This window comes from Megascapheus bottae, chromosome 14 (assembly GCF_031878675.1).
Source record: "Megascapheus bottae isolate mThoBot1 chromosome 14, mThoBot2.hap1, whole genome shotgun sequence".
Taxonomy (NCBI): Eukaryota; Metazoa; Chordata; class Mammalia; order Rodentia; family Geomyidae; genus Megascapheus; species Megascapheus bottae.
Genome location: NC_143522.1, coordinates 23,937,364 through 23,956,888, shown reverse-complemented (window position 1 = coordinate 23,956,888; position 19,525 = coordinate 23,937,364). Strand labels below are relative to the sequence as shown.

General features: G+C 41.9%; 1 protein-coding gene across 2 annotated transcripts in view; it reads left to right on the top strand.

The window, feature by feature from the left end:
• The first annotated feature begins 2,695 nt into the window (after positions 1-2,695).
• The window catches only part of Ppp4r3a (protein phosphatase 4 regulatory subunit 3A), a 42,927-nt gene continuing 26,097 nt past the window's right edge, over positions 2,696-19,525 (top strand). The window contains exons 1-4 of one of the 2 annotated variants that reach the window (XM_090344708.1): positions 2,696-3,643; positions 14,473-14,528; positions 16,309-16,407; positions 17,805-18,422. In XM_090344708.1, the coding sequence (XP_090200834.1) occupies positions 3,502-3,643; positions 14,473-14,528; positions 16,309-16,407; positions 17,805-18,422 (915 nt within the window). In that variant the 5' untranslated portion in view covers positions 2,696-3,501. The remainder of the gene's footprint in view (positions 3,644-14,472; positions 14,529-16,308; positions 16,408-17,804; positions 18,423-19,525) is intronic. The other variant, XM_090344709.1, reaches the window with a different exon arrangement.

Genomic DNA, 19,525 nt, shown 5'->3' with positions numbered 1-19,525 from the left:
CAAACCAAAACAAAACAATAGAAAACCTGCTTGTGTATTACTATTCAATAAATTGTACAATGTTTATGTTTTGTGTATATATTTCATAATTAAACAATAGAATAATTACTTTCCTCTGATAAATGAATCTGTCTTGACTATCAGAAGCTTAGGGACACAAAGAAACATGGCAAAACACAATCTAACCACAGAACTTTGCTCTTTGTATCACTAGTGAACTTTGGTACCACAAATAATCCAGAAGAAAAAGAGGATTAAAATAATTGCTTCAGGTTCCTTTGATTAAAACTAAAAGGAGGCATAAAGCTTATTTCATATTTTTTATTTTGTACAGTACACACATTGCTGCCAAATTACCTCCTGTGTTTCCTTTTCCACTGTCATGTGACTTTAGTCAACCATGACTCCCTCAACCTGTTCAGTTAATAGCCAATTTCTCTTGATCCTACATCTGTTTTTGTTTTTTTTGCCAGTCTGGGGCTTGAGCTTTGGGCCTGAACACTGTCCTTGGGCTGTCTCAATATAGAGACTGGAACTGGAACTCAGTACTTAATTTTTCCTCATTCTCTAGCACTCTACCAGACAAACCATGCCTTCAATCCCTAGCTCACTTCTTTTGTGTGGACAATCAGCATGCTGACTTAAGCTATCCTGTGTGGAACATATGGCTGGCAGCACTTTTTTCTCTTGGAAAAAAAACTTAATTTTCTTTACTTTGCGCTTGGTGACATGGAACTTTAGCATAAGTGACTCCATTTTGAGTTTTAGTGTTATCTGTGAGGCCTGTTGCAACAATTTCACCTATAATTTTCATTCAACATGCACATGTATTTGCATTTTGTATTCCATACAAAATACTAATAGGGTCAGCTGGTTGAGGCTTAAATACTTACAGGAGAAGAAGATGAAGAGTACAGGCAATTTAGACTAAGAAATAACTTTAGGAGAAATGTAAGGACCTGGAAGATAGAAATACATTTGTAATTCCCTTTGGGATTTGGATGAACTAAAAGAAGCGGACAATATTTTGTGAGTATATAGGTGTGATTTCACTCCTGCAACAATGGGTTTCAGGGAGAGGATGTGTTGCCATTGTGTTCTACTTAATAGGTTCAGTATCAAGACAGGTAGGGAACCATCAGTGTTTTCTACCCCTTCCTCCAAGTCTCTTGAAAACACTCAGCCTGCCAGGGTAGCATATTTTAGGGTAATGTCTCCTGGACTCCTTTATCCAGATACAGTTAAAATGATTGTATATTACTTTTCAGGAAAAACATACTTTGTTTTGCCAGTCATGGGGCTTGAACTCAGGGCCTTGAGCTTTCTCAAAGCTAGCACTCTTATCACTTGAGCCACAGCACCACATCTGGTCTTTCCTTTGTATGTGGTACTGTGGAATGATACCCAGGGCTTCATGCATACTAGGCACTCTACCACTAGGCCACACCCCTGGTCCCTGACATTATATATATATATATTAGATATGTGTATATTATATCAATATATACATATGTAGATATGTACTATATAGATATATATGTATCTATATATATATGGGTGCCAGTGGCTCATACGTGTAATCCTGAGATCTGAGGATCACAGTTTGAAGCCACCCCAGGCAGAAAAGTCTCCAAGAGACTCTTTTTTTTTGCCAGTCCTGGGCTTGGGCTCAGGGCTTGAGTACTGTCCTTGGACTTTCTCAAGGATAGAGCTCTACCACTTGAGCCTTTTTGCTATGTATGTTGTACCAAGGAATCGAACCCGGGACTGCGTGCATGCTAGGCAAGCACTCTACCACTAGGCTAAACTCCCGGCTCCTCCAAGAGAGGAGACTCTTATTTCCAATTAAACTACCCAAACACCAGAAGCGGTGCTGTGGCTCAAAGTGTTAGAGCTCTGGCCTTGAGCAAGAAAGCTTAGGGACAGCACCCAGGCTTTGAGTTCAAGCCTATGATCGGCCAAAAGAAATATATATATATATATATGTTTTATTTGCAAATAATAAGTCGCAGACATGTCTTCACAGACATTTGTCTCTTTATGGGGAGGAAGGACCCAAACTGTGGAATCCTCTTGGTTATTCCCTTTGTGAATAACTCTATGTAGTTATTACAAGCTACATTCCAAGTCCGCTATCTACATTCCTGGCAATGTCAAGCTTCACATAGCCACTAGCTATGTGACTACTGGGCGTTTCAATAGATTAAGGTGTGTGTGCGTGTGTGTGTGTGTGTGTGTGTGTGTGTGCGTGTGCGTGTGTGTGTGTGTGTGTGTGCGCCCCTGCGGAGTACAGGGCCCATCCGTGAGTCCTTTTGGCTCAAGGCTGACACTCTGACCACTTACAGTGAAACCTGCGGCAATTCTCGGAAGTGCTTCTATTTCCTCCCAGAGGAGACTCCCGCGAGGACCGCGGGCCGGAACAAGCCGCCACGCCGCCTCCCTCACCGCAGCACTTCCCCGGCCCCGCTGGCTGGAGGCTGAGCCGCGAGGAACCCGCGGCAAAGGCGGAGGCCCGCCGCCAGAGGCCGCCGGCGCGCTTCACGCCCCTTCCGAGCCTGCCGCGGGACTGATGACGAACTCAGAGCGCGACCGACGCACACGCCGCGGCGCTCGCTCGACGACGCGTGCGGGGAAGCGCGAGAGTCTCGGGCCGTCACCGGCGCGACCGAGCGTCCCGCCTCCTCCGTTCCCGGCGCTCCCGCCACCCGCCGCGGCAGCTCCGCGCCCGCCTCCCGCCTCCGTCCGAGGCCTCCGTCGCGGAGAAACTCCCGGTCTCGCTCCTGTCTCTTTAAATGGTGGGGCGGCCGGGCGGCCCCTGCAGCCGCTGCCTGGGTGGCCCCGCGCGCCGCCTTTGAGGGGCGAGCCAAGATGGCGGCGGCTTTGGCTCGGTGAGGAAGACGGAAGAGGCGGTGGTGGCTGCGGAGGGAAGGCGACTCGCTGTAGCCAGGGCCGCGCTGGCGACCAGGGGCGTGCAGGGTCTCCCGGGCAGCGGTAGCAGCTGCAGCAGGAACAGACGCCCGTCAGTTTCGGACCTGTGAGACCGGAAGAGCGGAGCCGAGGCACCCGCCACGGCCTCAGGGCCAGGTACAAGGAAGGAAAACATGGCGGCGGCAGCCTGAGGAGGCGGCGGCGGCGGCGCGGCGCGGGAAGCGGCTCGGTGGAGATGGTGGCGGCGGCGGCGAGAGCTGAACAGTGAGTGGAGCCCAGAGTTCCCAGCGCAGCGGAGCGGGAGCTGCCCGGCGCCGCGCGTCTGCCTCGGGGCTGCGGGGCGGCCGCGCTCCGGGCCTGGACAATAGCGTCGGGCGGGGAGCGGGAGGCGAGCGAAGGCGGCGGCCCAGACCTCGGGCCCCACAGCGGGCCATGCGCACGGCGGCGCCGCCCCACGACCACCAGCGGCGGCAGTGAGGACCCGGAGCCCTCCGCTCGCGGGTGCCTGGATCTCCCGGACCGGGTTCCTGGACGACTTCGGCGGGGCTCCCGCCCCGGCTCTCGGGAGACACGATGACCGACACCCGGCGGCGGGTAAAGGTCTACACGCTGAACGAGGACCGGCAGTGGGACGACCGGGGCACCGGACATGTGTCGTCCGGCTACGTGGAGCGACTGAAGGGCATGTCTCTGCTCGTTAGGGCTGAGAGCGACGGTGAGTACGGCGAGTCTTGGCGGGGAACCCCCCTCCCCTCCACCCGTGGCCTGGCCACCTCCGGGTTCTTGGCGGGGAGGGCGCGCGCACCCGAGGCCTGCGGGAGGTCTGCGGGGAACAGAGCCCCGACCTTGATGGCATTTAGGGTTCGCCCTCCCCGGGGGCCGTGTGTGTGTGTGTAGAAAAGTTGGGGACCCAATTTCGGGAGACCCAAGACTGAACTAGTGACCTTGACAGAAGGCATGGATCTATCCAGCCCCCACCTCCACACCCCTCCCCCCTTGCCTATCTGTAAAGCTGGAAAACAGACACGAAACTTTGCTTGCATCTGAGAAAGTTCTTCTCTGTTGCAGTCTTTGAGGGGATTTGGCTGTACTTTGTTTTTAACATTTTGGGATCCTCCTTCCTGATTCGGTGGCGGGTTGGCAACACTGGATTGTGGATCTGGCCGCTCTGCATTCGGGCAGAGCAAATGCCGCGTTGCCTTGCTTATATAGATTTGCGTTCACCACCGTTGGTTAGCCTTTTCCTGGGGATGAAGGATTTCGTGGGAAGTTTCACTGTGTAAACATCCTTCACATTTAGAACCATTTTATTGCGAACTTTTTGATTGCTTAAGTGTATGCTCATAATTGGATTCTGTTAACAGGTCGGGGAGAAGTTGGCAGATAACTTCTGAATCTTTTCAGTTGGATCTGGCCTAGTGTCTTTATTGGACGTATTTTGAAACGGCCTTCGAGGTCCAAAGACCAATTTGTATGAAAAACACTTTCAAAAAACTGCCTCTTCAGTAACTTTGTATGAGGTTCTTTTAATAAAAGGAATGGCTCTATTTTATAATTGTTTTTTTTTCTGAATATAAAAAGTTATCTCTCACTAGTCTTGTTACTTTAGTGTATACATTTACAGTAGGTTATGTAAGTTTATTATGATAGTTGTTGCTGAATTATTACAGCTTTATTTTAATGAATTTCCTTCTTTGGACTAGACTCAGAACTCAAATTCCTCTCTCGTAATTAAAGATTTTAGAAAAATTAATTTGACTTAAATTTTGAAATGGTAATTTGGTGTGTATTGACCATAGCTTATCTTCATGCGGATAACCAAAACATCTCTTTAAAGAATGAGAGGCCTAAAATACAAGTTGAGGGCTGCGGTATGGCCCCAAGCTATAGAGGACTAGCCTAGCAAACATGAGGTCCTAGGTTCAAACTCGAGAACCACAAAAAAGAAAGGCTGAGTGCCAGATGTTTAAAGTTGAATATCACTTGAGTGTGCTTTTGTATTGGACTCTGATAGAATAACCTCCCTTTACATTTTGTATGTTTGGGAGGTTTTTTGTTTGTTTCGGTGGTTCCTGGGGCTTGAACTCTGTGCCTGGACACTGTTTATGAGCTCTTCAGCCCGAGGCTACCGCCCTCCCCCTTGAGCTACAGCCCCACTTCCTGTTTTCTAGAGATTAATTGGAGCTGTTTTCTCTCAGTAGTGCCAGGGCTGGTTTTGACCTGAGATTCTCAGATCTAAGCCTCCTGAGTGGCTAGGATTACAGGAGTGAGCCACTACACTCCGCCTGTTTGGAAGATTTTTTATAGGGTGAATTGGGAAGTATGATCTTTTGGATTCAGTTAGTTTGTTTGCTAGGCAACTGCTCCACCACTGAGCTTCACCTTCATCCTCAGCTTCTTTTGAGATTAAAGTACGTGTACGTTTTAAGATCAACTTGAAATTTGAGAAATATGTATAACTTCATTGTGTTTAATTTTATATACAAAAAAGTGTTGTAAGCATTAAGGTTTAATGTCATATATCATAGCATAGGGAATCATACTTTTCATACATATCAATTTAGTGGGTTTTTTCAAAAACCCTTTATATTTCATATCATGAAATAGCCTCTTACCTCCCTACTTCCATTTGGATGTTTGAGAGTGTACAAATAACAGGTTGAATGACTAAACCAAAAATCGCTTTTAGCCTGGCACGGTGCCTCAATGCCTGTAATCCTAGTTACTCAGGAGGCAGAGATCTGAGGATCAAAGGACCTGAGACTCATCTCCAATTAACCTCTAGAAAATGGGAAGTGGGGCTTGGCTCAAGGGTAGGGTAGTGGGCTTAAGCTGAAGAGATCAGGGACTGCACCCAGGCCAAGTTCAAGCCCCTTGTGACCCACCAAAAAAAAGGAAGAGAACTGAACAAAATTACCTCTCTCCTGTTTCAAACTTAAATAGTAAGAAAAACTTAAAGATTCCAAAGAACACACTTAATGCCTGTATCTTATCATTATAGTGACTGAGGCAGGAGAATTTTGATTTCACATTTGAGATCATTAGTGAGACCCTGTCTCAAAAAAAAAAAAATAGAAAATGGACTTACAAACATTCTACGATATTTGTGAGGTAATTTTTTATTTAATGACTATGGAGTTATTTTTCGTATATTGACTGTAAAGTTTTACCTAAGAGGAATAAAATCTGCCCTTTCGTTGGAAATGAATGTATTGCATTTGCTACTTTTTTTTTTTTTTTTTTGCCAGTCCTGGGCTTGAGCTCAGGGCCTGAGCACTGTCCTTGGATTTTCTCAAGGCTAGAGCTTGAGAAAGCTACTGTCCTACCACTTGAGCCTTAGCACCACTCTGGCTTTTTTCTATGTATGTGGTACCGAGGAATCTAACACCGGCCTGCGTGCATGCTAGGCAAGCACTCTACCATTAGGCCAAACTCCTGGCCCCTGCATTTGCTACTTTTTATTCTTGGCTTCAAGCCTTCTTTATAAGAAAACTTAAAAAAATAATTACCCAATGACATTAAAAATTACAATTTACCTCCAAGCCATGTGTGAGAGTTATTGTACCCTCAGCTAGCTTAGATCACAGTTACTCTGGGCTTTCCCATTTTCCTTTAACTGAGGATTTTCTATTATGATTAGCAAAATGGGAAGTAGCTATGATTTTTCTATGAAGTGACTCATTTATTCAATAGAAACTTAAAGTTAGAGCCAAGCTCAGTAGAACATGATTGTAATCTCAGCCTTAGGGAAGCTGAGACAGGAGGGTTGACAGAGTTTGAGGTTAGTCAAAAAAGGACACTTAACCTGGGTGGCTGACACCTATTAGCTGCCTCTTGAGACCGAGATCTGAGGTTTAAGTTTGAAGCAGACTAGTTCTGGAAACTTATCTCCAGCTAAGTAACAAAGTGGAACTGGAGTTGTGGCTCAAAAGGTGGAGTTTGGAAGCTTTAGGCCCTGAGTTCAAGCACCTTTCTTAAAAAAAGGAGGGGAATGAGATTATCCTACTTGTTTCCCCTATAGCTGGAACAATTTTGTGCCATCCTGCTCAGCATTTGGTTAAGATGGAAAGTCTAGTGAACTTTCTAGGCTTGAACTGGGCCCGGGGGCTTTTTACGCAGGGCTAGCAGCCTGTCACTTGAACCACAGCTCCACTTCTAGCCTTTCGATGGTTAATAGGTAAGAGTCTCAACAGACTTTCTCTGTCCTGTGCTGGCTGTGAACTATGATCCTCAGATCTCAGCCTCTTGAGTGAGGATTACAGGTATGAGCTACCAGCGCCCTGATGTCTTTTTTTTTTTTTTTTTTTTGCCTAGGGTGGCCTAAGACCACAATTTCTGACTTATCTTTGCCTTTAGGTTAAGTTTACAGGCTTGAGCTACTGCACAAGGCTCTAATGCAGTCTTTACATCTACTTTTGTGTGAAAAAGAGCATAGGTTTGTGTTTAAAAGTTCAGTAAGCAGCCTGTAATCCTAGCTATTCTGGAGGCTGAGATCTGAGGATCAAGGTTCAAAGCCTGCCCAGGCACAAAAGGACCTGAGACTTTTTATCTCTAACCTATAAAAAACCGGTTCTGGGGCTTGGCTCAAGGGTAGGGTGGTAACCTTGAGTTTGAAGATCTCAGGGATAATGCCCAGGGCCAGGAGTAAGGTGGTAACCTTGAACTGAAGAGCTCAGAGACAGCACCCAGGCTGGGTTCAAGCCCCATGACCCACGCACACACACACAAAAAGTTTAGTAAGCAAACATTATTTTGAGCAGATACATGTGTGAGTAACAATTAGTTTTATCCAATTTTCTTGGATATAAATTCTGACAAGTGTTTGCTGTCAGAGTAATATATTCTTCAATTTACTTTTCCTGAGAATGGTTGAATTTATTTGGTTTCTAAAATGATCTCTTTCATGATGAATAATTTAGTTATATATACTGATGTGTGCCTTTTAGCTTGACTGTTCTTTCTTGATTTGGGCTGTCTCCATTACCTTTTTAATGTTGCTGATTGGAACTCTATATTGCCTTTCTAGTGTTGTTATTGGGGTTTCTATGTAGAATTGTCTTTATTTGTGGTCTCTGGTCAGGTTTCCTCCTCAGATTGTGTAGGAGGTATCAAAGCAAGTAAGATTACCTTTTTTGAGATAAGAACGCATTTCCCTAGCAAGAATAGATCTGTTCCTCAAATGAGTTGAGGGGGATATCTTGGAATATATGCTTTAATTGCTATTAAATTACCTTGAATATATATTTTATCAGAAGCATGTATTAATTCTTGGCAAAGCCTCTCTACCCTCCTTTATTATTACTGAAGTCTCCTTAAGAAGACAGCAGGATCAGTGCCTCTCAACTAAAATTGAACTCCATCCCCACCCACACCCATACATTACTAGGATAGAGTTACTGTTTCTGCTACTGTAGCTATAACAACCAATACAAATAAATTTGCTGGGAAGGATTATGTTAATACATATTAATACTCAACTGGAGCTTTCTCATTTGATAGGAAAAATATTTACAAGTTGGACTGGTAAGACCTAATAGACAAATAAAGGATTATGTTAATACATATTAATACTCAACTGGAGCTTTCTCATTTGATAGGAAAAATATTTACAAGTTGGACTGGTAAGACCTAATAGACAAATAGCCAAGTGCCAGTCACTCATGCTTGTAATCTTAGCTACTCAGGAGACTGAGATTTGAGGATTGTAGCTTGAAACCAACCCAGGAAGGAAAGTCTGTAGTACTGTTACCTGTCTCCAGTTAACTTCTCAAAGAACTTAGAAGTGGAGCTGTGTGGCACAAGTGGTACAGCACTAACCTTGAGCACAAAAGTTCAGACCCTAAGTTTAAACATTAGTATTAGCACCTAGTTGACTAATATTAGTCAACTAATAGATGACTAAGAAAATCAAATAACCAGCTGGACACTGGTGGTACATGCCCATAATCTCTAGCTACTCAGGTGGTTGAAATCTGAGGATCATGGTTCAAAGTTAGCCCTAGCAGAAAACTCAAAGAGACTCTACCAGAAAACCTGAAGTGGTTCTGTGGCTCCAGGTGGTAGAACACTGACCTTAAGTGAAAGGATCAATTTTCAGGGGCAGTGCCCAGGTTGAGTTCTAGCCCCATGACTGACAAAAAAAACCCCAAAAATACAAGTAACATTTTTTAATTTTAATCTGGCTCCCATGTGTGGGTATGTGTGTGTGTGTGTGTGTGTGTGTCTGTCTGTCTGTCTGTCTGTGTATGTGTGCATGCGCACGTGCGCGCACGTGTTCACGCATGATTGGTTGTGGACTTGAACTCGGGGCCTGGGCTCTTCAGCTCAAAGCTACTGTCCTACCCCTTGAGCCACATTGTCACTTCTGGTTTTCTGGTGGTTAATTGGAGATAAGAGTCTCTTGGTCTTTAATGTCAGGCTGGCTCTGAACCATGATCTTCAGATTTCAGCATCCTGAGTAGTTAGAATTATAGGCTTGAGCCACCTCGCCCAGCTGGTTTTGCCTATTCTTCTAGAGGCTATGATATTGGAAACCAGAACTGGACTTCATAAAGTGGTATATCAAAAGTCATGTAATTAATCGTGCTGGAATGGGTTTCAGGAACAACCACCAGAGAGGAAGAGGGGAAAGTTGCCAATACCAGTTCCAGGACTTTAGGCAGTACCTCAGACTTTATTTTGTTTATGTACTTATTTATTGGCAGTACTAGATTTGAATAGATGGCCACTGCTGAACCACTGTCTTCAGCTCCATTTTTCTGCTGATTAGTTTTCAGGAAGGGTCTTAACTCCCCTTTGGTCAGGAGGTAGTCTACTTGTTAGGTGCTTCCTCTTGCTTACTGGTAGGACAAACGTACACTGCAACATCCAGCTTCCCTTCATTAAGGTAGAATTTCAAAGATTTTTCTGCCTATGATCTGATTTTGGCTTTATAGGTAGCCAGGATTATAGACCTGAGCCACCAGTGAGTGCTAGAATACCAGCTTTGAACTTGTAATTTTCCTTTCTGTTTATTTTTATTTTTTGTAAAAGGGACTGAGAGCTATTCCTGGGTTTTTTGTTTTTGTTTTTGTTTTTTTCACTCAAGGCTGGCACTCTACCAATTGAGCCACAGCTTTACTTCCTGAATTTTGGTGGCTAATTGGAAATAAGAGATGTCATGCATGGACTTTCTTTTTCTTTTTTGTTGTTGTGGGTCATGGGGCTTGAACTCGGCCTGGGCGCTGTCCCTGACCTCTTCAGCTCAAGTCTACCATCCTACCCCTGGGCCTTGGTGTTATCCCTGAGCTCTTCAGCTCAAGGCTACCACCCTGCCCTTGAGCCAAGCCCCACTTATTTTCTAGAGATTAATTGGAGATAGTCTCAGGTCCTTTTCTGCCTGGGCTGGCTTTGAACCTTAATTCTTAGATCTCAACCTCCTGAGTAGCTAGGATTACAGGCATGAGCCACCATGCCTGGCTATACATGGACTTTCTTACATAGGCTATCTTTGGACTATGATTGAGCCTCTATTACCCAGCTCCTTTCTAATTATCTTGACCCTGTAACAGTACTGAAAAAGTTTTGAAAAAATGCTAAAGGGACTGAAAATACTGAAAATGTAATCTAGATAAGGTAACTAAATATATCATAACCATTTGGGTTTTAATAGCTCCCAAGTCCAATGTATTATGTTTGGACTGTTTCTTCTCTCTTGTCTACCCTGAGGTGTTAGGGATCAAAATCAGGCCATTGAACCACTGAACTATACCCCCCCTAACTTTCTTTCCTTTCATTTTTATTTCTAATAATAATATAGAACATTTGGTAATGGTTAGTTAGTTTCAGATACCAAGTACCAGTCTTTGGTAAATAACTGATTTTTTTTAAAATTTTTTTATTATTATTATTTTTTTTGGTGGGCCATGGAGCTTGAACTGGTCCTGGGCGCTGTCCCTGAGCTCTTCAGCTCAAGGCTACCAGCCTACCCATGAGCCAAGTCCTACCCACTTCCTATTTTCTAGAGGTTAATTGGAGATAAGAATCTCAGGTCCTTTGGTGCCGGGCTGGCTTTGAACCTTGAACCTCAGACTCAGCCTCCTGAGTATCTAGGATTATAGGTGTGAGCCATCATGTCCAGCAGGGTAAATAATTGATTTTACCTAGATCAAACCTAACACAATTTCAGAACATAGTACCACCTGCATAATTTAGCCAAAGTATAAATATAGCAGTACTTAAAATCTTACACTATTTTATTGCTTCATAAAACTTCTCTTTTGGGGGAGAGGGAGTATGCCAGTTTTGGAGCTTGAATTCAAGGGCTTTGCTATCCCTGAGTTTTTTGCTCAAGGCTAGCACTCTACCATTTGAGCCACAGCCCCATTTCTGCCTTTTGGGTGGTTAATTGGAGATAAGTCTTAATGGCTTTCCTGCTTGGGCTGGCTTTAAACCAGTCTTCAGATCTCAGCCACCTGAGTAGCTGGCATTATTAGGCATGACCCATCTAGGGCCTGTCTTTTCTTTTTAATTTTTTTTTTCCCAGTCCTGGAATTCAAGCTCTGGGCCCTGTCCCTGAGCTTCTTTAGTGAAAGGGTAGCACTCTACCACTTGAGCCACTGAGTCACTTCCAGTTTTTTATGTGTTTTTAGTCCTAAGGAATCAAATCCAGGGTATCATGCATGCTAGGCAGGCACTCCCACTAAGCCATATTCCCAGCCCTACAAAACTTTTTAAACTTCAACAAACTTTGCTATAGTATAACATGACTTTAACCAGAATTGCATGACAGCTTTATGAAATCACTGTGGTAAAATGGGGAATTACTTTTTTAATTTAGGCTTTTATGGTGTTCAAAAACTATCTATTGAGAGAGGTGGTGATAAACAAGTTGAAGTTGATTTATTTGTATCTGAAATATTTGAAAATATTTGAGTTATGTAAAGTGAAATTTTGGGAGCAAGAGTTTACTATAAATAAATCTTTTTAGCAAAATGAACAGATGTGCAATTCTTGCAGAGTTGTACTCATGGGGAAAGACATCTGAAAGAATGCATGTTTATAGAATCTTTGGTAAATCTAGCATGATGATGGTATGCTTGTAATCCTAGCACTTATGATGCCTGAGGTAGCAAGATAGGTTAAGGCCAGCATGGGCTACAGAGTAAAAAAAGTGGTTCCAAACAGAAAAGAATCTCAGTACTGTTGGCTGGCTCCAGTGATGAATCTTTTACTAATAAAACAATAAGTACGCTGGGAACTTGAGGCTCATGCCTGTAATCTTGACTACTTAGGAAGCTGAGATATTAAGATCACAGTTCAAAGCCAGCCTGGTCAGAAAAGTCCATAAGACGTTTACCTCCTCCAGTTAACCACCAAAAAGCAGAAGTGGAAATGTGGCATACGTGGTAGAGTGTGCTATGTTAAGGACAAACATTGGATTCTGCAGCTTGCTCAGCAAGCAAGCCATATGGTATAGTACAACAATCTATTCTCCTTTTTGAAGGTACTTGTCTTCTGGAGAAAGAAGAAAATGCTTATTTTGTTTTTCCTTTAGTTCTAATAATTGTTTCAACATGGATCTGTAGTCTTAGAATTGTTAGAATTACATTGCACATACTTGAACTTCTTTGTAGGCAAATCTACCTGGCTTCAAACATACTCCTAACTGAAGTTTGTAATCCTTTTTTGTTTGTTTTGGTTTGGTTTTTTGTTAGTTTTTTGATATGAGCTCATTGTTTTTGCTGGTGGGTGTGGGTGTATGGTATTGAGGCTTGAACTCAGGGTATGAACTAATTTTGTGGGGTGGAGGGGTTGGTACTGGGCTTGAACTTGAGGGCCTATTCCCTAGCTCTTTTTTGGTCAGGTCTGATACTCTACCATTCCCAACTTTTTTTTTTTTGGTGGGGGAGAGGGGTTAACTGAAAGTGAACTTTCTTGCCCAGGCTGGCTTTGAACTACAGTCCTTTGATTTCAGCTTCCTGAGTGGTTAGAGTTACAGGTGTGAGTCACCACCCAGATTCATTTACGCAGGATTCTTTTAAACATAGTTTAGAAATTCTGACTTCACATGTACATTAAATTTTTGTTGTTTTGTTTAGAGACAGAGGTCTTAACTGTGTTGCAGCAGGCAGGCCTCATCAAACTGGTGATCCTCTTGCTTCGGCCTTCCATATGTTAAGATTTATATACATACGCTGTCTGGCCCTACAGAAAACTCTTGACTAGACATTGCTTAGTTATCCAGCCCTCATCCCAAAGGGCTTGGTGGTCTGGCATGTTTTCCTGTACAAGTGAATTACATACAGGGCTAACACTAGTACTAGTATACAGGTTGAAATAGCTATTTTTATTATTTTCAGTAGTCAGTACTGTTCTGAGTGAATAATAGTGAATGGCTAATATTAGTATCATACAATTAATGAATTTTAACAAATTTGGAAGCATAAAGACTACTAACCTTTTGTCAGTTGTCTAGCCATTATTTGAAATAGATAACTTATTTTGAAGTGTAATATGGGAAGAAATGAAAGCACCCCGTGAAAGACAGCTGTTGAAAATCCTGCTTCTTTACATTCAGAGCTAACTTGTCTTAAGTATTCTGTCTGGATAACTTGGAAACTGTTGTTTTTTTCCCCTAGTCCTAAGACACCAACTCAGGGCCTGAGCACTGTCCTTGGGCTTTCTCAAGGCTAGAGCTCTACCACTTGAGCCACAGCACCACTTCCAGCTTTTTCTGTGTATATGGTACTGAAGAATCGAACCCTGGTCTTCGTTCATGCTAGGCAAGCACTCTACTACTAGGCCAAACTCCTGGCCAGAGTATGTAATTTTCCTTCTGAAACCTTCCTTTTTTGAAGCTGGGTTCTGGTGGCTCACTCCTGTAATCCTAGCTATTCTGGAAGCTGAGGTTCTGAGTATTGTGATTGGAAGCCAGCATAGGCAGGAAAGTCTACAAGACTCTTATCTCCAGTTACTCACCAAAAATACAGAAGTAGAAATGTGACTTGGGTGATAGAAGGCTAACCCTGAGTAAAATACTCAAGAACAGTGCGCAGACCCTGAGTTCAAGCCCCAGGATTGGCATACACAAAAATACATTTCCTGTTTTTCACAAAACAGTGATTTTCTAAATACTATGAATCTTTTATGGCTAGAGTGAAAACAGAATTGTGCAAACAGGCTTACTGTGAGGAATAAATTTGTTATTTGAAGATGAGAAGTATTCTACTTCGTTTACTAAGAAATAGAAAAACTGGCTGAGCCCAGTGATTAGTGCTTTAATCCCACCTACTCAGTAGAATGAGGCCTGATGATCATTTCTGCTTTATTATCTTAAGTTTGGTGTTATAACACTTGCCTACCCCTTTCACAGCCTAAACCCAGTCCCCAGCACCACAAAACACAACAAAAGGTAAACATAAAATGTAATTTCTTAGATTAAACATTATATTTTTTTTACCTAACGTTGTATGTGCATCAGATATTTAAAAAAGAAATCTATTATGTCTACCTATCTGAATTTGATTTTTCAATAACGTCTTTTTTGTTTACTTGCTTTTATAGGTTCTCTACTTTTAGAGTCCAAAATAAACCCTAACACCGCATACCAGAAACAACAGGTAAAAAAAAAAATGAGGCTGTTGTATTTTATCTTACATGTTATCCCCTTAGTTTGGTGATTAATGAAGATCATCTGTTTTCTAAAATGAAAAAAAATTCAGAACAGATTACAATATATTTTTCTTGTCTTACTCTAAGATAGCATTTCTGCTAGATATGTATGTAATGTTTTGTGGATTTTTTTTTTTTGCTGACATTTCACTGTGCCATTTTCTTAGTCTTTTTTATTTTAATAATATGTCGGACAATACAAAGGGGGGGGTCTCCTTGTGATGTTTCGTACATGAATACAATGTACTTCACTGTATTAACTATTATCCTTCTCCCCCTTTTTTGAGGGGTGATGCCATTGATAAAACACAGGGCCTTATGAATGCTAAGCATGTCCTTCACAAGTGAAACTGTTTATGTTTCAGGTATTCTTAACAACTGAACACTTTCTAAAGTTAAAACTAAAATATCAATTGCCTAGGTTCCCGTCCATCCTCCCCCCCCCCCGAAACAGAGAGTAAATTTCGTGAGGACCCAGGCCATTAATTCAAACCCCAGTGTACTTCCTATTTAAAGCAAAAGTTTTGAGCTGGGTGCTAGAATAGTCCTATAATCCTAATTACTCTGGAGACTAAAAGAAGAGGTTAAGCCAAGAGTTCAGGCCCATCTGAAAATAAGTAAAGTTCTATCTAAATAGGAATGAAGGATGATTAGATTGTAGTTGTTCTTGAAAACAGCACTTTGGTGAAAGTTAGAAACATTTGTGTAGGTAAGTGCTTGCATGATTTCATCTGATAGTTTTGATCTATTGGTAGCCAGACATACTGGCTCAAGCCTATATAATAGTCCAGATACTTGTGAGGCAGAGATTGGGTTGGGAAGGGAGGTAGGGTCATTGTTCCAGGGTAACCTGGACTCCCATCTCAACCAAAGGCTAGGTGCATTGGCATGCACCTGTCATTCTCAGCAACACAGGGGAGCACAAGTGTGAGGATCACAGCGTAGGCAAGCCAGGGCATAAAGCAACCCTATCTTAAATTAACCATTGCAAAGGAGCTGAAGGTGTGGCTCAAGTGGAAGAGTAACATGCAGAAATGAGTGCATACATGTGTTTAGTACTCAGTACTGCAAAAATAAATAAATTCCTGTTGGTAGCAGAGGGAAGTTTTGTTTAATAATGGCTCCTTTCCTTTCTTTTTTTGTGCTAGTACTGGGGCTTGAATTCAGGGGCCCATGTTCTGGTTTGGCTCTTTTGATTAAGGCTAGGGCTCTACCATTTGAGCCATACCTGCATTCTGGCTTCTTGATGATGAATTAGACATAAAAGTCACACAGACTTTCCTACTTGAGTTGGCTTTGAACTATGATCCTCAGCTCTCAACCTCCTGACTAGCTAGAATTAAAGGTGTGGGGTACCAACCTACCAACACCCATCTCCCTTTTATCTAATTTGCTCTAGTTATATATGGTATATTTCTTCCTTTAGCATTTTAATGAAAGCATGAAATGTAGCTGTGCAAGGTTAGGGTTGATGTAATATTTCAGTAGCGTCTTTTTGTACATAAGTATTATGTATTGTATATTTTGTATGTTGATCAAACTTCATCCTTAAAACATTGTTCATTGTTCATTTTGTAGATTTGACAAAGTGTAAAAGAGACATTGGTTACTAACAGTAACAGTGTTGTGAGAAGTAAATATGGTTATATCAATTCCTGTTTAACTGCTTTATAAGTTGATGTAGGTAATTAATGATATGTTAATCAGACTTTTTTTTTTAATCCAAAGGATACTCTAATTGTATGGTCTGAAGCAGAAAATTATGACTTGGCCCTTAGCTTTCAAGAAAAAGCTGGATGTGATGAAATTTGGGAGAAAATATGTCAGGTAATTTTCAACATAGAAAAGCAATATGCTGTCTTTATTGTATTTTGTTTTGCTGAGCATAATGGTATACATGTGTAAATGTAGTACTTGGGCAGATGGCCTCTTAGAGGCCCATTTGGTCTGCATAGTGAAATCTTGTTTCAAAAAGGTAAAAATTAAAAAGGTCCAAAAGCATGTCATGATTTACCCTATCTATTCTTTGCTTGGTGTTAACATTCAGTTCTTCAATAATGAATTCATCTTTGATCTATTCACTTATCTTCATTTTCTATTAAGGTACCATTTCATCTTGACTAGTCTTCTCAAATACACATCACAGCAGTAATATTCTTTAAAAATACCAGTTGAGGGGCCAGGAGTTTGGCCTAGTGGTTAAAGTGCTTTCCTAGCATGCATGAAGACCCGGGTTCAATTCCTCGGTACCACATACATAGAAAAAAGCCAGAAGTGGTGCTGAGGCTCAAGTGGTAGAGCTCTAGCCTTGAGAAAGTCCAAGGACAGTGCTCAGGCCCTGAGCTCAAGCCCAGGACTGGCAAAAAAAAAAAAAAAAAAAAAAAAAAAATACCAGTTGAGGAGCCCAGAGTTTGGCCTAGTGGTAGAGTGCTTGCCTAGTATGCGTGAAGACCCAGGTTTGATTCCTTGTTACCACATACATAGAAAAAGGCTGGAAGTGGTGCTGTGGCTCAAGTGGTAGAGCACTAGCCTTGAGAAAAGTCCATGGTCAGTGCCCCTGAATTTAAGCCCCATGACTGGCAAAATAAATAAATAAAAATACCAGTCGAACCAGGCGTGGTGGCTCACTCCTGTAATCCTCGCTGCTCAGGAGGCTGAGATCTAAGGATCTGAGGACCATGGTTCAAAGCCAGCCCAGGCACTAAAAACCAGGGGACTCTTACCTTCAGGTACCACTAAAAAACTGGAAGTGGGGCTAGGACTCAAGGGGTAGGGTGGTAGCCTTGAGCTAAAGAGCTCAGGGACAGCGCCCAGGCTCAGAGCCCTAGGACCAACAAAAAAAAAAGGATTCTGCCCTACTCTGGAACCACAGCACCACTTCCAAGTTTTCTGATGGCTAATTGGAGATAAGAGTCTTGCCAACTTTAGTGCCCGGGCTCGCTTTGAACTGTGATCCTTAGATCTCAGGCTCCTAAATAGGATTACAGCATGAGCTACTATGCCCAGCAAGATGAGGGTCTCAATTTAGTCTTATCTTGGAAAGTAACTCTTGTGCAAAGTCCTGGTATTATAGGAGAAAGTTTATTCAATCTGAACTTTGACTTGAGTTGTGTAAAATTGAAAATACATTATTTAGAGAGATTTATTTAGCTTAGAAAAGCAGGTGATGAGAGATCACCTTTATTCTAAAAATGTTGCTTAGGTTTGCTGCTTGGATTTTATAGGTTCAAGGAAAGGATCCATCAGTGGACATCACTCAGGACCTTGTAGATGAATCTGAAGAGGAGCGATTTGATGATATGTCTTCACCAGGTTTAGAATTGCCATCTTGTGAATTAAGTCGACTTGAGGAAATTGCAGAACTTGTGGCATCATCTTTACCTTCCCCTCTCCGTCGTGAGAAGCTTGCACTAGCACTGGAAAATGAGGGTTATATTAAAAAGCTCTTAGAGCTTTTTCATGTGTGTGAGGATTTAGAAAATATTGAAGGACTCCACCACTTATATGAAATTATCAAAGGCATCTTTCTCTTGAATCGGACTGCTCTTTTTGAGGTTATGTTTTCTGAAGAATGTATAATGGACGTCATTGGATGCTTAGAATATGATCCTGCTTTATCACAACCTCGAAAACACAGGGAATTTCTAACAAAAACAGCAAAGTTTAAAGAAGTTATTCCCATATCAGATCCTGAACTGAAACAAAAAATTCATCAGACATACAGAGTTCAGTATATACAAGATATGGTTCTCCCTACCCCTTCAGTCTTTGAAGAAAACATGTTATCAACACTTCACTCCTTCATCTTTTTCAATAAGGTAGAAATTGTTGGTATGTTACAGGTAAGTTAGATCGTTCTTTCTTTATCCTGTTTAAAACTGTCTGTTGATACCATTGAAATGATAAATTACTTTGAACAAGGTTTCTTAAATAACATCTAGTGAATAGTAGTACTCTGAGGCCAGAATAATGTTTCTAGGGAGAGGGGAGAGGCTAGAGAAGAAATGTAATAATGAATATATTTAGTGTACACTTATTTCAATATCATTTAAAAAAAAGAACAATCCACAGGAAAAAAGCTAGGTTTGAAGAACTTACTCTGGGCCCAGGATTTCGGCGTAGTAGTAGAGTGCTTGTGTAGCACTCTAGGCACAAAGAAGACCCAGGTTTGATTCCTTGGTACCACGTGGCCGGAAGTGGTGCTGTGGCTCAAGTCGTGGAGTTTTAGCCTTGAGAAAGCCCAAGGCCAGTGCCCAGGCCCCAAGTTCAAGCCCGAAGACTGGCCAAAAAAACCCAAAACAAACAAAAGAACTCTGTCAGATACTAGCTTATATTGGAAGAAAGAACTAAGCCAAGAACAATGTCACTAAGAGTAGTAAATCCTATAGAATTTGTCAAAATTCTGGTTAATGATAAATGCCTGGTTTTCTGGTGAATGAAGCCAAATACATCTGTGTTAACCTTTCCAGAAGACAAGGCATGTTGTTGTAGTGGTGATAGATTCAGGTCCATCTGATAGCTACTATGTGACTTAGTTTTCTTAACCTCCCAATTCCCTTATCTGAGGAATGCTGATATTAGCACCTCACTATGTAGAGTTATCTAATGATAAACTAAAGTCTTTCATGTAAGATATTGAAAGTGATGAGTGACACATTTTTTGAAAGTTGTCTTAGTTATTAAGTTGGATGTGAACTTTGTTACAGTGAAATAGAAGCTTGCATAGTGCAAAAAAAAATTGTTATTTGTACTCCAAAATATTGTTTCTTTGTTGTCCATGATATTATAAAAATGACAGGTTTGATGACTTGGAAAATATTAATCAAAACTTAACCTCAGGCTTATAAGTAAAGCATTTGGAAGCTGAATTTGTTAAATAGTAAAAGCTGCTAATGTCAGTTTGTTGGCAGCACACATTACAAATAAAACAATATATTAAATGTTT